General features: G+C 37.2%; 1 protein-coding gene across 1 annotated transcript in view; it reads right to left on the reverse strand.

The window, feature by feature from the left end:
* The window catches only part of INTS7 (integrator complex subunit 7), a 95,634-nt gene that overhangs the window by 58,592 nt on the left and 19,475 nt on the right, over positions 1-17,567 (reverse strand). Inside the window, exons 4-7 of the mRNA XM_040446391.1 lie at positions 14,868-15,005; positions 7,537-7,583; positions 3,314-3,513; positions 2,704-2,826 (exon numbers count right to left, since the gene is read on the reverse strand). Coding sequence (XP_040302325.1) covers positions 2,704-2,826; positions 3,314-3,513; positions 7,537-7,583; positions 14,868-15,005 — 508 coding nt within the window. The remainder of the gene's footprint in view (positions 1-2,703; positions 2,827-3,313; positions 3,514-7,536; positions 7,584-14,867; positions 15,006-17,567) is intronic.

The following is a 17,567-nucleotide window of genomic DNA, read 5'->3' on the forward strand; positions in this document are numbered from 1 at the left end:
TCAATTTCTTACAAATTGATCTTTCCATTCAATGTAATCCCAATGAAATGATCAGCTTTTTTTTCAAGTTTTATTTATTTTGAGAGAGAGAGAGAGAGAGGGAAAGGGGGGAGGGGCAGAAAGAGGAAGAGAGGGAGAGAATCCCATGCAGGTGCCGCACTGTCAGTGCAGAGCCCCACGCAGGGGGCTAAACTCACAAATCATGAGATCATGACCTGAGATGAAATCAAGTCAGATGCTTAACTGACCAAGGCACCCAGGCATCCCTCTCAGCATTTTTTTTTTTTTTTTTTTTTTTTTTTTTTTTTTTACCTGGAACTTGATCAGCTGCTTCTGAAATTTATATAGAATGCCAAGGACCAATAAAGTACAAGTATCCAGAATATAGAAAGAATGACTACAAATCAACAGAAAAGTAATCAAGACTTGAATAGCTGTGTCACAAAAGAGGAAATCCAAATGATCAATAAACATATTAAAAGGATGTTCAACTTCTTTAGTAATCAAGGAATTAGAAATTAAAACTACAACTTCTAAACTGGTAAAAATGTAAAGGTCTGGTAATTCTAAGTGTTAGCAAGGAAGTGGACCAATGGGCACTCACCTTATTAGGAATGTAAACTGGCTCAATCAATTTGGAACACAGTTTGACATTAACTGGTAGAGCTGAAGATCTACATATTCTAGAAGTCAGCAGTTTCACTCTTAAGTATACAAAGAAAGCCCAGCACATATGTGCCAAGAGATAAAGAATGCTCATAGCAGCACTGTTTGCAAGTGCCCGTGTTGGAAATAACCCATCAAAAGCAAATAAACTGTGGTCCATTCGTATAATGGAAAACTACACAGCCATTAAAGGGAAAAAAAAAACAAAAACATGCAAACACATGGATGAGTCTCATCAGTACGATGTTAAGCAAAAGAAATAAAAACAAAAACTAAACGTTATTTTTCAGGGAAGCATATATAGGTGGTAAAACAATAAAGAGTGAAGAAACGATTATCACAAAAGTCAAAATAGCAGTTTCCTCTGGGTAGGTGTTCTGGTTCTGAGGGAAGGTGGCAGGGGTCTGTGAGCCTGCAGTCCTCTATTTCTAGCTGGATGGTGGCTACATTGTTTTCATTTACAATTATTTAAACCATTAAACCATATTTTACATACTTTTTTGTATGTGTGATGTGTCATACAATAAAGAGGCAAATGTGAAGGAATAATACAACACTTTCACTGGGTTTGCTTCCCTACTGTAGCTGAGTACATTCTCTTCTTGGAAAGACAGTATTATTTAGTGGAAAAAGCATTAGAGGACAGAGCTCTCTTAATTAAAATCTCAATTAAGTCCCCTTAAGAAGCTCTCTTAAGCATATTAAGTCTCTCTGAACCCTAATTTGTTCACCCCCTAAATGCAAATACTAACACCTGCCCTTATCTCTTGGGATAGTCGGGCCTACCAATCACAACATACGGAAACGTGTTTAGAAAACTGCAAACAAAAAACCCAAATTAACACGGCACCTTAGCTTCATGATCTGAAATTCAAAGGTTTTTGTTGCACTGTAGCTATGATGACACCAAAAGATAATAAAATCCATGAAAATAAAGGTTACATTCTAATAATCTTCCATTTCACTTCAAACATTTTTTAGAAATGGTGCATCAGTTAACAGTAATGAATAAACAAATTTCTTCTTTTGAGAAGAAATATAAAACATTAACTTGACCTAAAAAATGTTATAAAAGATGCCACATTAAAAGTCTAGAGACTGACTGGGGCACCTGGGTGGCTCAGTCCATTAAGTCTGACTCTTTTTTTTTTTTTTTAATTTTTTTTTTCAACATTTATTTATTTTTGGGACAGAGAGAGACAGAGAATGAACGGGGGAGGGGCAGAGAGAGAGGGAGACACAGAATCGGAAACAGGCTCCAGGCTCTGAGCCATCAGCCCAGAGCCTGATGCGGGGCTCGAACTCACGGACCGCGAGATCGTGACCTGGCTGAAGTCGGACGCTTAACCGACTGCGCCACCCAGGCGCCCCTAAAAATAAGTCTGACTCTTGATCTCAGCTCAGGTCATGATCTCACGGTTCAGGGGATCGAGCCTTGCGTCAGGCTCTGCACTGATGGTGTGGAGCCTGCTTGGGATTGTCTCTTTCCCTCTCTCTCTCTGTCCCTTCCCTGCTCTCTCTCTTGCTCTCAAAATAAGTAAATAACCTTAATAAAAGTCTAGAGATTGAGACCTGCTCCTGCATTTACAAAATAAAATTTAAGAATGTCCTTCCTCTCTATAAAAAGAAAAAATATACTTTGCTGAGTTACGCTTCCAGTACCTTCTCCCTAATAAATCACAGCTGGCACCAACTGTTCTCCCTAAAGTGAGTAAAGGAGATAGGAATTAAATAAATGATTTTCCTGGGCTTCTCATGTAGCCTTAGTGCTGCTATGGGAAAAGTAACAGGAAACTGAGAGGCAAAGTCTAACTCACTAAAACAAACAATGCACAAAAGGATAAAAGTTTCAGGTATTTATTTTGCCACTTAAAAAATAACTTCTGCCATACGTATGGACACTGCTCTTAATTTTTTTTTTCAAATTCAAACATTTAAAAGATGACAAAGATGGTACAAAAATGGAAAGTACAACAATTTATGACAATGTTGCATTATTTTTCTATATAAAATATTAATGTTGAAAGTTCTACATACCTGAATATTTTCCCTACTCCAAGTGTGTGGTGTTTTATTGGCAAGTAATTTCAGATCTTGAATAGCAAGTCTCTTTACTGCCTTCCTAGGGTCATTCTTCAAATACTGCAATAGTAGCTGAATCTATGAAAGAAAGGTCATTCATGAACAACACTGCCACTGAAATTACCATTAGGGATGTACTACCGTTTAGTGAAGCTTTTAGATCTGAGACAGGACTCATTTCAGATTGCAGCCCTATCACTTATTAGCTATGGGTCCATGTTTGGGCCAGTTTCTCCTCGTGCATAAAAGTATACTTATAATCCTTTAACTCGTAAGATTCTAGCACAGAACCTGGCCTTTTAATCGTTACTGCCAACTCCATGCTCTGCCAAGTGCCCTCACTTCTACTTCATGTTCTTAAAGGGCTCCCAAGAATTACTACTGTGGATGCAGAAAGAAAAAAGCAAGCAAAAGGAAATTAAAGTCATCTTTATCAGAGAAAGGGACCTTAATGTTATCAAAACTTAGGAGTTAGTTAAAACTTAGGGGTTACTTAAATTTCTTGGTTTATACTTAATAGGAAAGTTTACTGAAGAAAAGGCAGTTTAAAGAAAACTGAAATTACCTGCTTAGGCGTATCAACCAAAGATGAAGCGGCAAGCAGAGTAAAAGTGTGCAAAGAAACAATCACCATCTTGGTGGAGGGATAGGACGTGACCAGCTGCTGTAAAAGCTGACGTGCACTGGACGCCAGGATCGCATCATGGTGCATGTGCTGAAGGATGGGGATTAACTTCAGCTTCAAGTCAACTGGTGTGGCTAACCCTGGATGCAAAAGGAATCATTAGGGACAGATTTCTGATTATCATCCTTGATAATATTTCACATTTAAAAGGTCTGATTTGGGGCGCCTGGGTGGCTCAGTCGGTTGAGCATCCAACTTCAGATCAGGTCATGATCTCGGGGTTCAGGAGTTCAAGCCCCACATCTGTCTCTGTGCTGACAGCTCGGAGCCTGGAACCTGCTTCAGATTCTGTCTCCCTCTCTCTCTCTGCCCCTCCCCTACTTGTGATCTATCTCTCTCTCTCTCAAAAATAAACATTAAAAAAAAATTAAAAGAAAAAAAGGTCTGATTCACTTAGCAAAATGACCATTTAAAAACAAATAGTATACTAATGTTACGTTTACGACATCAAAGATAATTATAGTAAAGCTAACCCCCAATTAAGTTTGATAGTTTTCTTCCAAAGCATTTATCTTAACATTAGTTTTTTGGTGAGTATGAAACTACATGCTGACAGTAGAAAATGCCTTTAAAAGGCACAGCAGGGGCGCCTGGGTGGCGCAGTCGGTTAAGCGTCCAACTTCAGCCAGGTCACGATCTCGCGGTCCGTGAGTTCGAGCCCCGCATCAGGCTCTGGGCTGATGGCTCAGAGCCTGGAGCCTGTTTCCGATTCTGTGTCTCCCTCTCTCTCTGCCCCTCCCCCATTCATGCTCTGTCTCTCTCTGTCCCAAAAATAAATAAACGTTGAAAAAAAAAATTTTTTTTTAAATAATAAAAGGCACAGCAGAAAGCAAAGTTTATTATTTGCCATCTATTTCTTCCCACAGCATACTAAAAAGATATATGCATGCAGGTACATATACATATGTACACACATACTCATACTCAATGGCTACAATTTAATTATATTTACAGTTTTAATTATTTCCTTCAACACTAAGTCAAGACCTGGATGTGAACGGACTGTGTATGGAGGGGTTCTGAAGTTCTCTGAACTTAGTGTGGCAATGCCTTTTTTTTTACCTCCTCCACGGCAGGCATTCCATGAGGATTAAGTCCAGCGTATCTTTTGCTGTCAACACCGTAGCTACACAAAAACATGTTTTCTTCTGCAGCATGGCTTTGTGATGATAAAGAACAAAAACCTGTAGATCATAATTCACCACATATATGCCAAAAGCTAATTCATACTCTGCGGAACACTGTTTTCCCATTGTGAAGTCACCGTTAGTGGGAATATATAAGAACATTCCAACATCCAGGGGTGCCTTCCATCGACAACTCCCTTGCTGTGTGGCCTGTTTAGGTCTGGCCAAAGCAGAGAGCCCCAGGAGATGGAGGGAAGAAAAATGAGGCCAGAGTATGGACTCCCTGGTTTCCTTTCTGTAGCCATATCCTGCTTATTTTATTAATGTTTTGATCCTTACAGCACCAAATGCGTTTGACACTGCTGGCCATTCTGTCTTTGAAACTCTTCTCTCTTGAAGGCATACTCTTCCTGGCTTTTGTCCTTCTTCTGGCTATTCCTTCTCAATCTCTCTGTATTCATCTCTTTTAGCCACACTTTAATTTCTGGTATTCCTTGGGGTTGGTAATACACTTTTCTTCTCACCCTCAGTACTTTCCTTGAGTGAGGTGATATATTCCCATGGCTTCCATTATCAGCTATATGCTAAAGACTACCTCCTCCTACCCCTCCACCCTGCCCCGAACTTCAGATACATGAATCCCATTACCTCCTGGTCACCTCCACTGGGATGTCTGGTCAGAAGCACTTTGTACTTACTGGGGCGCAGAGAACTTCTGGTCTTCCCCACAAAAAAATGGGAAAATTTTTCCCATTTTAGTATATGACAGGTGCATCATTATAGAGCCTTTCTTGATTCTCTTACTTCTCTCACACCCCACATACAAATTTATTAGCAAATCCTATTGATCGTAGCTTTAAAATACAAGCCACATCTGACGATGCCATTCTGTTCCCATTGCTGTCCCTCTGGCCGACTTCCACCACCATCTCCAGACTGAATTACTGCAAAGTTCTCCTAAGTATTTTCCCTACTTACACCTTTCCCCATGGCAGACTCCTATCTCATATCCCTCCCTCCTTCCTCTGCAAATCTATGCTCAACCCAGCAGTCAGTGGAATTTTTCGCATTGATAGACATTTTTACTGGTTTAGGGACACTCAAGAAGTTTTCCTTGGCAGAAACACAAGCAACTTAAACTTAAATGTAAGGATGCTTTTATTACTAAGACTCCCCTGCCATTTCCCTATCTTGGGCTCCAGCCTTCCTCCACCCTACTCCTGTGCTTTTTTTCCCTCTTTCTCTTTCAACCCCCTAGAGTTCCTGTTCTTTTGCTTAAATTTTTTTATAGATAAAACTTGAGAAACAATAATGAATCTTAAGTGTGCAAACTAGCGGGTTTCTACATGTGAATATACCCTAATAACTATCACCCAAATACACACAATACTCCCGCACCGGCATAGGAAGGTCATGGGCATAGCTTCCACCAACTCCCTTGCTATTTGCCCACTGTCTGAGTTTAGCCAGTGTAGAGCCCCAGCAGGGTATAGGAGGAAGAAGAAAGACGTCAGAGTATTTATTCCCTGAGTCCCTCTCCACAGGGCCACATCAGGTCACAGCACACTGAAGGTCAGTTTTTCAAAGTGGCCTTCTTGACATGACTTCACGCTTCTGGTAATCACTCCCTCTTTGCACCCTTGGGTGCAGGACTACATTATCCCCTACAGTTCATCCTGCCCACAACTTTGTAAATCGTTGCTTCCTTAAACTCTCCTTGGATTATTTTTTTTTTAATTAATTAATTTATTTTTTTTTCAACGTTTATTTATTTTTGGGACAGAGAGACAGAGCATGAACGGGCGAGGGGCAGAGAGAGAGGGAGACACAGAATCGGAAACAGGCTCCAGGCTCTGAGCCATCAGCCCAGAGCCTGATGCGGGGCTCGAACTCACGGACCACGAGATCGTGACCTGGCTGAAGTCGGACACTTAACCGACTGCGCCACCCAGGCGCCCCTCCTTGGATTATTTTAATTCAAGTGTGATATCTGTTCCCTGCTAAGCTCTTGTCTGACAGAGCAAGCGTTTGATAAAAACTACTCAACAAATGAGTGACGCATCCTTTTAATGATAGCTTTCTGCAGTAGAGCCCTTTTCTGGCAGTGAGAAAAAAGCACAAAGGAATAAAGGAGAACAGGACAAAGCTCAACCATTGTATCCTGGTCTTCAGGTAATTTTAACGTGGCTCCATTACCTTTTCTGTAAAAGAGACCTAACAGCATTACCTGTCAACGTCTGCCAAGTTGTACAACTCAAAGGAACGTCACTTAGAAAAATACAAAGGATGTGGTACTCTCTAGAGCTGTGCAGTGCTGGAGCCCCAGAGCCCCCTTTAATGAGCAGGAGGGTAAATGGGGTTAATACACATGTAGCGTAATATGGAAGATGAGATTAGAAAACTAGGGCCTTGTAGGCCATGGTAAGGAATCTGGATTTGAGTTTAGCTGCAACTGGAAGAAGACACTGGAGGAACATGAACAGAGTAAGAAACGAACTCCAGAACTTCTAACAGCCCTCCACTCCCCAGATCAGACTGTTCTTCCCCTAAATATCTGCATCTCTCACACAAATATCACTCCACTAGTGGCCTTCCTTGACCAGCATATACAAAATATAAAGCACCCCCTTCCACCATGGGGTGGGGACTCGACTCTGGGAGCTCCCTGTCCCTACCCTGCTTTTTTTTCCATAGCAACTGTTATATTTTATTTTTATTTGTCTATTGCCACCCTCCCCCCCCACTTCTGCCACTGGAATGTAGGTTACAGGAGGGCAAGGACTTTGTTTTGTTCATTACTGTATCCTAAGCACCCAGAACAGCTCTGGCATTTAGAAGACGCTTAATAAATATTATTTAAATGAATAAGTAAATGAATGGTGACAAGCACACAGTAAGTACTTAATAAATGGCAGCAGCTATTATTAATACAAATCCCAGTAAGTCACTTCATAATACTAAATGAAGCACACATACCTTGAATCATTTCACTGATTTTGTTACAGATTCCTACAGCAAAATCCCTTTGAAAAAAGAGAGAACAGCAAAAACTTTAAAACCAAGAAAAATTACATTTGCTGACTTTTTTTTCCAATTTAATACATTATTTAGTTTATTTTATTGTATCCATTATTGATTTTTTTTAAATATATGAAATTTATTGTCAAATTGGTTTCCATACAACACCCAGTGCTCATCCCAACAGGTGCCCTCCTCAATACCCATCACCCACCCTCCCTTCCCTCCCACCCCCCATCAGCCCTCAGTTTGTTCTCAGTTTTTAAGAGTCTCTTAAGCTTTGCTGACGTTTTCTAAGGACTTAAAGAGAACAAAATCAACACAATATTACAAATCGTAACAAGGGTCTGGTACAGGGGGTGGGGTGAGAACTGCAACTGACACCTAAACTTCCACCAGCGAACGGCTCTGTCAACACTATTCTCAAGTGGCGTTCAAGGAATGATGCTCTGACTTACGAGTCCTGCTACACGCATCCTGCATCACCGAGCCCCACTGTCTAAAAGATTCGAGGTCACTATCTCAGTTCGCGATGTTTTAGGAAAGGCTTTTAATTATGAAAAGCTTTTAATACCATAAGCTGACTCTACAAGCAATAAAATAGATTTTAAATATTCTAAGTTTTAGAAAAGTAGACTAATTATGAAATAGAAAAGTGGTAGGAAATATGGGCAGAATCTTACCAAGAGCTGAACTATTTAAAGTTAGCCATGTTTGGGTTTTTTTTTTTATATTATATACATGTAAAGTATTTTCCAAGGGGCTGCTTTTGATTCTGTCTTAACAAAAATATGAGTGTTGCAAAAGTTATTAATAACATGAATATTTGGGATAGGACATTACATCATATGTAAGGAAATATGATACAGATAATATGATCAAGCTTAGCTCATTTAGCCATGATAAATGATATGTTAAGACATAAAATACTTTCCCTCTGCAGTTCAGTGGATGTCCACATAAAATATTTCCTGCCATTAAGATATTTGCCATTTTCAGTTTCATTCTCTCATAAGCTCAGTGTTTTCCAGAGGCTACATGATGCATAATGACACCATCTCTTGACAGCTAATGGAATGTGTAATTGTGCATTCTTGTGTTTTCTAGAATTTTCCAAGGTAGTAGGTTTAGTATATGAACACACTCTGAGATTAACTCAGTTTGTTCTCAATTCTCCTGTGTTGTTACTATATTTGACTGTATCTATTTTTTTTTAATGTTTATTTTTGAGAGAGAGAGAGAGAGAGAGCAAGCACAAGGCAGGGAGAGGCAGAGAGAGAGACACAGAATCTGAAGCAGGCTCCAGGCTCTGAGCTGTCAGCACAGAGCCCCACGCAGGGCTGGAACTCATGAACTGCAAGATCATGACCTGAGCCAAAGTGGGACGCTTAACTGACTGAGCCACCCAGGCGTCCCTTGACTATATCTATTATTATCTTTAGAATCTCATTATCATTCATCATTATTTTGAAATCCTGAGGTTTTCCTTATGTTTATAGAGAAACATATCAGGAAGTACACATTGTCATGTTTTGCATTAAATTTTGAAAGATTTTCCTAAAATTTTATCTAAAGTTGCTTTTGTTTCAGAATTCAATAATATTTTATTACAAAATAAAATAAAGTTTATTTGCAAAGTCTTTTTTTATAATTAAAAAAAAAAAAATCACTGGCCAGAGATTAGAAGGCTCGTTTTCTCAACACAACCTGTACTGTCTAGGTCTAAAGATGCTGAAAAAAGCTAAAACTGACAGATCAGAGAGTTTTCTAATGTGTGGAAAGAAAGAACCTATTCTAAAGGAAAGCAAAATTGTAAATAAAAAAAATAAGACTAAAGCTATCCTTGATTTTTTAGATGTTTATAATTTAACTTATCGTGCCTCATGATATAAAACATTTCAAAATGTATTATGGTACCAGTTAACTCTTGGTTTCATTTTGAGACTATTTAGCATTTTTTTAAAAAGACTATTTTAAATGGGCTCTTTAAAAGCAAAATATTGATTTTCAAACCAAAAATAAGAACAGGGTGAGTTATAATGCACTGGCTGGAGAAGTGCACCTAACATACGAGACATGTGCAGCTGAGCATTGATAATGCTGAAAACCTGGATGAAAAGTCAGTAAAAGAAGTCAAGGCACTGCCACTTTTCAACATTAGAGTAATTTATGAAATAAAAGATTTAGCTGCAAACAGGAAGACTGAGTAACAGCTCAACTGCAGAGTTTTATTTCTGCATACAGACGGACAAATCAACAGACATGCGAGACATGCTCTTCTGGTTGTATCAGCATCACCTAATCATAAAACCTCGTCTTTTATGTGAACTCTGGGCAATCAACATGATTTGTGCTGAAATTTTCAAAGTGAGTAACTTTTTTTTGGTTGTTTTTAAATCTTCTGGTTTTTCTGGAACACCAATGCTGCCATCTTCACCACTGGTACCAAAGTAACGATTGAAATTGCTAGCACCTCACCAAGAGCCAAGGCAGTGTCCCCAAACTGAACTACGGTCATTGCACTGCTGACTGCTGCACACTCACATGAAAAGGAAGAAAGGAAGTCAGATGTGCTTACAAATGTCCCTGATAAAACAGTGGAAATTACTAATTTTATTGAATTTCAATCCTTGAGCAAGTGTCTTTTTAATATTATCGGACAAAATGAAAGGCACACATAAAGTACACACTGGATGTCTCCAGGATAAGTCCCCGGCAGCTGTTTCAATTATGATATGAATTAGCCATTTTTTTTCATAAAACTTCATGGTTATTCAGACATGGCTATTTGGTAGACATTTTCTCAAAAGACGAATAAAGCCAGCTTGTAAATTCACAGAAAATAACAGGGGAAAATTTTTTGCCAATCTGAACTTCTAAGCAAAAATCAGGATTTCAGAAAACTTGCAACTATGGCCATGAGTTTGACAGCTTAATATTTAAAGACTTTCCTGATGAGATCGGTGGTGAGAGTAACAAATGTGAACCTCTGATATGATACAGTGAGGTGCGTCAACATTTGGATGATGTGCATAACACAGTGAACCAATACTTTCCAAAAGACAAATGCATAAGTTATAAAACCAGACATGGGTAAGAGATTCCAATGGATTTCAGCGTAATAAAGTACAAGTTCATGGATACGGTTTTAGAGCCCACACTGCAGTTTAATTTTAAGAAACCACACTTGTCTGGTTTTGGTATAGCATCAAAGAAAAATATCCGTAATTACCTATCAAGCCTTTAAAAATATTTCTTTCTTAGATACCATATGTTTTCACTCTTATGTGGATCCTGAGAAACTTAACAGAAGACCATGGGGGAGGAGAAGAAAAAAAAAAAAAAAAGAGGTTAGAGAGGGAGGGAGCCAAAACATAAGAGACTCTTAAAAACTGAGAACAAACTGAGAGTTGATGGGGGGTGGGAGGGAGAGGGGGGTGGGTGATGGGTATTGAGGAGGGCACCTGTTGGGATGAGCACTGGGTGTTGTATGGAAACCAATTTGACAATAAATTTCATGTTTAAAAATAAAATAAAATAAAACCCCTATAATAAAATAAATAAATAAAAATAAATAAAAATATTCCTTTCTTTTCCAACTATATATCTGTGTGAGGTTGGATTTTTTCCATACACTTTAACCAAAATAACATATTGCCAGCAGAAATGTTGAGTACAGAAACAGATATTAGAATCCAGCCAGCCATTAAAGAGATTTCCAAAAAAGGTATATCAATGCTACTCATCTCACAAAACTGCTTTTTTATTTTGGAAAATAATTATTTTCATAGCAGTATTTTTACATTAACATCTTTAGAGAACTGTTATTTTAAAAATGAATTAGTAAGTACTTTAAAAATTTAGACATTTAAATTTCTAATAGTGTAAATATCAATCACTGTAGTCCACATAAACAAGCTCTTTGAGGACCTCAATAATGCTTGAAAAGTGTAAAGAGATTCTAATACCAAATAGTTGGAAAACTACTGTTTTAAGATAGCAATTTCACATTTGATAAGAAAAAGTTAAGTTATAAATGTCTTTTAGGTATAAGGTAAAAGGTGTATCAGGTCTGTATATACAACTCATCCACATTTCAGAATGCTCTCATACTTGTTATCCCTTCTTCTTAGAATATTCTTCCTCTCACTGGCTGCCTCTTTATCACCCAGTTTCAGCTCAAATGTCATTCGTCAGAGAGGCCTTCCCTGATCACCCTACTTAAAGCAGTTCATTCAGGTCATTATCACAATGATGAAATTATTTTTATCACAAAATGGTTTTAGTTTTTCATATATTAACACGCATCTAAAACTATTCTGTGTTTACATAACAATAGGGCCATGATCTTCTCTACCCCTGTATTCCTGGGTGTTTAGAATAGTTATCTGGATATGGTGGATATTCAAGAAGAATTTTTTTCACTAACTATATAACTTTTATGCAACTCAAAATTTAAAAATCTGTTACAGGGCTTTAGGGCCAATGAACTGCAAATTAGAAGCCTGCAGTTTTCTTATCTTTTCCTTTCTTTCCTTTTCTTTTCTTTTCTTTTTTCTTTCTTTCCTTTCACTTATCCAGTAACACTTTTTAAAATTCTTAATGTCAACACTAAGAATGTACGTTAAAAATATATAGTCTCATATGGTAATAAGATTATAAACAGAATAATCAGATTTTCCAGCCCCCCCCCCCAAAAAAAGTCAGATCTCACAACATTGCACCTACATTCCTGCCCTGTCACAATCAGCTGGGGCCAAGGGGCATGCAGCTACCACTTTTAGATGGCAAGTGCACTATTCAGTTCAGCACAGTGGCCACAAGAGGGCACCTTTCTCATTGACAATGCATCCCCATTCTCTGAAGGCATTTGGGTTTCCAACTCCTGCTTTGTGACCCGGTGACTAGCTCTTTAAATATATAAAATCCTAACCTTTTTCAGAACAAGTGAGATGTGATTATGATACTAGACAGGGGGAGAACAGTGTTAAATAAATTCTTAAGGTCTTATTTGGCCAGTTGCTCTAATCCATTTAAGATCCAAAATTGATAGAGATACTAAGACAAAAACCCATCAGTACTGGTTGAGATATCTGATCTCAGGCCAGGTCTGTCATCATTTCAGAAGAAGAGGTAAACGCTAATCTCAAAAAGATACAGTTCATCATACAATTTTACACTCTGATACATTTTGATAAGCCCTTCAGCCTTCCCTACTGTGCTATTTTGGTATTTTTAAACATCACAAATTATATCATATTGAAACCTTTTACATTAAAACCTGCTTCTACATAAACTGTCAATTTAAATGTTTACTGGTCATCAATTCTATAAACAAAGAATCATGTTTCTATGTTATTTGGTCTTAATCTTTTCTAAAACAGATTAGAAATTCCATAGCTGGTAAAATTGGCTTCTGATTATAACATAAGAGAAAATCTGAAGTAAAGATGATTCTCATTAAATCAAATATAATCGCTAAATTACAAATCTATCATCTAAATTTTGAAACTAAATTTAGAAAACTATTTTGGAGGGGCACCTGGGTGGCTCAGTGGGTTAAGCGTCTGACTTCGGTTCAGATCATGATCTCTCGGCTTGTGAGTTTGAGCCCCACGTCAGGCTCTGTGCTGACAGCTCAGAGCCTAGAGCCTGTTTCAGATTCTGTGTCTCCCTCTCTCTCTGTCCCTCCCCTGCTCATGCTCTGTCTCTCTCTGTCTCAAAAATAAACAAACATTAGAAATTGAAAAAAAAAAAAGAAAAAACTATCTTGGAGCTACAGAAAGTAGCAAATTTACTCAGATTATAAAGTACTGACACTTTGTCAGTGGTAATCAGATAACCATTCACTAGATATAATTCTTATCCAATAAAAATAATTTTTAAAAAGTTCTCTCAATAGTTATTACTCTCAATAAGAAAAAAAACATTAGTTTTCAAAAGCACAAATAAGAATTGTATTTACTCAGATATCTCTCTCTCTCAATTACTGCCACACCTACTAATTTTGAGCAGGACATTAAAAATTACATGCTTTCTATTCTCCATTCTCCTTTTCCAATGAATAATCCTACGATTCTGAAGGTTTGATAGGAGCAGCTGAAGAAATGAATACTCATATAGCTAAAATCTGAATAAAGAAAAGTGGTGATTATTTCAAGTTTTATCCAAATTTAGCAGAGATTCTTAATAGGAAATGCTATTTTTTAATTTCAAAAATAACATCATTCATCTGATTATAAGGTCCAAACCTGCTCCTGACAGTATATACAGAAATTTATAAAAAGTAAAATTAAAATAAGATACCAAGTTATCACCCAGAGACAATATTTGATCTATATATCCTTTGTCTTTTTCCATTCCATCAATACAAACACACGTTTCTTAAAAAATATATTCTATACTATCCCATAAGCTATGATGTACCCTGTTTTCAAATACATTTCTAAAATATATTTGTTAAGAACTGATATAACACTTCATTGTATGATCATATTTATCTACATACCTTGGTTAGAAGTTAGGTTGCTACTAATCTTTTTGGTTTTTATAACACTGCAACTAGCATCCTTGCAAATAATTATCAGTACACTTTGCTGATTCCTTGGGATAAGTTCTCAGAAGTGGATTTTATAGGTCCACTTAAGGGGAAAAAGGATGGACATGTTTAAGGCAAAATGCATACTACCAAAATGTCCTCCAGAGCAATGCTACTTTTGATTATCAGTCAGTAAAGGGGATAATATATTTTTTTAGAGAGAGTAATTTACCAAGTCAAACAGTAACATAATCATGGTCAACACTGCATCCAAAAAAAAAAAAAAAAAAAAAACTGTCCTACAAGATAATAGTGTAGGATATGACATCCCAAATAGGTTAAACCTGGTTTCAGCTCGAGTTACTATCTCTGTCAAACTATCCACAGCTCTAATGCCAAACAGCCAACCTTGAAGAGACAACAGGAAAGTAGCAATTGAGCATCCGACCCGTGTATGTTTGGGGAGGGTGCCTCGGTGGACAGAACTTCTGTTCCTCAATGAAGCCCTCCCTAACTACTCCAATCTGTGCTGATCTGTCCTTCTGGAAATTCTCATTTATTACAGTTAATGCCAACATATGTACTTTTCTATTACATGTACTGAGGCTCTGTTTCCCCAACATGATGTAAACTCTCTTGGAAAATAACGCCTCGCCATTTATATTTTCCTCTTAGTGTTTATGTACAGTGATGAGTTATTCCTTCAAAACCTCTTCTCGGGAAGCCAAATTATTAAAAGGCGGATGCTTACTTTGACTGTGCAGAAAAGTTTGCAGCAGCAAAAACAGCAGCTTCAACTTCTACGTTATCATGTGAATCCAGACTCTGCCGGATACTATGATGAGCATTCTTCCTCTCAGGAATTATTGATGCCAGACTTCCCAACATCCTACAGAGAAAAAGAAACCCAAGAATAACAGAAATACCTTAAGCTAAAAATCAAGAGAGGAAGAAGCAAGGCAAAGCTAGATACCAAAATTAAAATTTGTAGGTAATTCCTTAAACCTCAGGTTAATAAAGCATCAATTTTAGGAACCAAGCAGTGACTCAAATTCTAAACGCTTTTCCATACTCCAATATGTCAGAAAAATTAACATGGCTTATCTAACATAAGCAAAAGTTAAAATTATCACCCTGAAGTACATTCCAGGTACCAGGTGGAGCCCAGAAACTTCTGAATTATTAAAGCATCAAAATACCAATTTTCCAATGTTCTCTAAGTAAGTCCATTTTAGCAGAGCAACATTTTTGCTATTAAGCAGATCCACAATGTAAAAAAAGTAAGATTTCCAATTTTTTTTCCACATCAGTAAATACTGATAGCATGATCTTCAAATCTGTCTTCAACACCAAGAGAAAAGAGGTAGAGGATGTTCCCTGGGGCTCATATTGGAGTCTGCGAGGGTGAGGAAGGTAGAGTCTGGAAAAACACAGGCTACTTTATAATAAACTGTCAATTTGGGAAAGGGAAAAAAAATATATTGTTTGTAACATAAACTACAGAAGGCAGAGCTTGAAAGATGTTTTCAGCAGAAAGGCGTGGATTTTAGAGGGCTGCAAAACACTGCGATGAACAAAACAGAGTTCTTACAGGGACAACCTTTGTCTAAGTCAATGTCCTAAGTACCTTCCAACTTGACACGCCATCACTATCTTATGGAGGTTTGACTGGACAGAAGTGTTAGAGTTTATACAAAACAAAATACTAAAACGGACTAAATATGTGATTTGTATTCAATTCGAAAATAAAGTTTTGAAATTACATAGATATTTTCCAAAAGAAATAAATGGCTTGTGATATATTTTATACAAGAGAAAATGAGATTAGGCTAATATTGACACATTTGGATTAACAGTTTGTTGCTATTTAAATATAAAAGGGCAAAACAAGCATAATCCCAATGATCACTACTTTCTGAAGATATTTCTGGTAATATTATAAATAACTTGTAGCACTACATTTCAAACGTTATAAATACCTTCCAGCTTCTTCTCCTTCCATTTGCTAAGTCTAGATTTTTTAAAAATATTTTTGAGAGAGAGTGAGAGCAAAAGTGAGAGAGAGAGAGAGAATCCCAACAAGCCCTGTGCTGTCAGAGCAGAGCCTGACCCGGGGCTCAAACTCACAAACCGTGAGATCATGCCCGAGCCGAAATCAAGAGTCGGATGTTTATTAACCAACTGAGCCACCCAGGCACCCCTGTTTTAATTGGTAAGTCTAAAGTAATGGGTAAAAAAAAAAATCTTTGAAATATCATCTCTTCCTTGTCCTTTCTCCTTTTTAAGTTTAAATCATTCTGACTCTAAAAACTCCTTAGCGTTTGAGAGACATCACTTTTTGCTTTTCTTCATGAGTTTAATCTTATTAATACATTCTTCTAGAAAGCAGTCTCCTTGAGATCAGAGTTCTCACTTAAATCTATGTTCCTTAAAACACACAACAAACTTTCTACTCCACGGGTACTTAATGTTGATCTATCATTTACCAGCCCCATCTTTTCTTTATAGACTTTGTTTTTCTCAACAGACTCATTTTTCAGTTTTTCATTGTGCTATTACCAGACTCTTCAATGAAAAATCATGTTCCTATAAAATGTTAAGATCATTTCTGTATTCTACCTTTTTATTTATAAGAAAAGTATTATAATCAAGCATTTCATGATAGAAGGAATGAATATATAATCACTAATATGCTTCATACATTTCAAAGATAGATTTTTAACAGCCAGTTTCTTTACATTTCTATGGTTACTGAAAACTTTTTTTTTTTTTTTTTTTTGGCATGTGTTGCATTTTGCCCACATAGGAAGTAAGTGAATCCATTAGGGCAGGTATCATTTTTCTCATTTTACAGCAGGGAAAGTGATTTATGAAATGTCAGCACATCAGAATGTGAGTTGGGACCAAAACAGTTCTCCCTATGCATACAGCCAAACTTCTCTTCAGTTGAGCAGGCCACTGTTTCCCAAATGGGGTTTCAAAATGCTGACATCTTTTTTTTTTTTAATTACAAAAGTACTTAAATTACTTTTCCATTTTAAAAGCAGAATATTTTGAAGACCTCGTGGTATAAACTAAAAGCATATGTACAGTGGTTAGGGCTATAACATGAGCACACTCGCAGCCTACTCACTTGGCTTTACACTGCCAGCATCTGGGGTGGTTTTGACAGTTACCCAGTTTGGAACTTTCTTTATTCTGAGGCATACATTATTTTAGTTACAGACAGAAAACATAAGAAACAATTATGTTGAGACATAACTTAATGAAGAGTATAAAAAATGGTAGTAATTCTGTTCATGGCATTCAGGCCCTAAAAGAAGTTTCTGTCTATTCTTAAATATGATACGTAAAACATGCATCTGACAAAGGACTGGTATTGAGAATATATCAAGAAATCCTACAATTCTGTAATAAAAAGACAAGTAAAATCTTAAAATCTAAACAATCT

Source organism: Herpailurus yagouaroundi, unplaced genomic scaffold (assembly GCF_014898765.1).
Source record: "Herpailurus yagouaroundi ecotype Mexico unplaced genomic scaffold, PumYag 195, whole genome shotgun sequence".
Taxonomy (NCBI): Eukaryota; Metazoa; Chordata; class Mammalia; order Carnivora; family Felidae; genus Herpailurus; species Herpailurus yagouaroundi.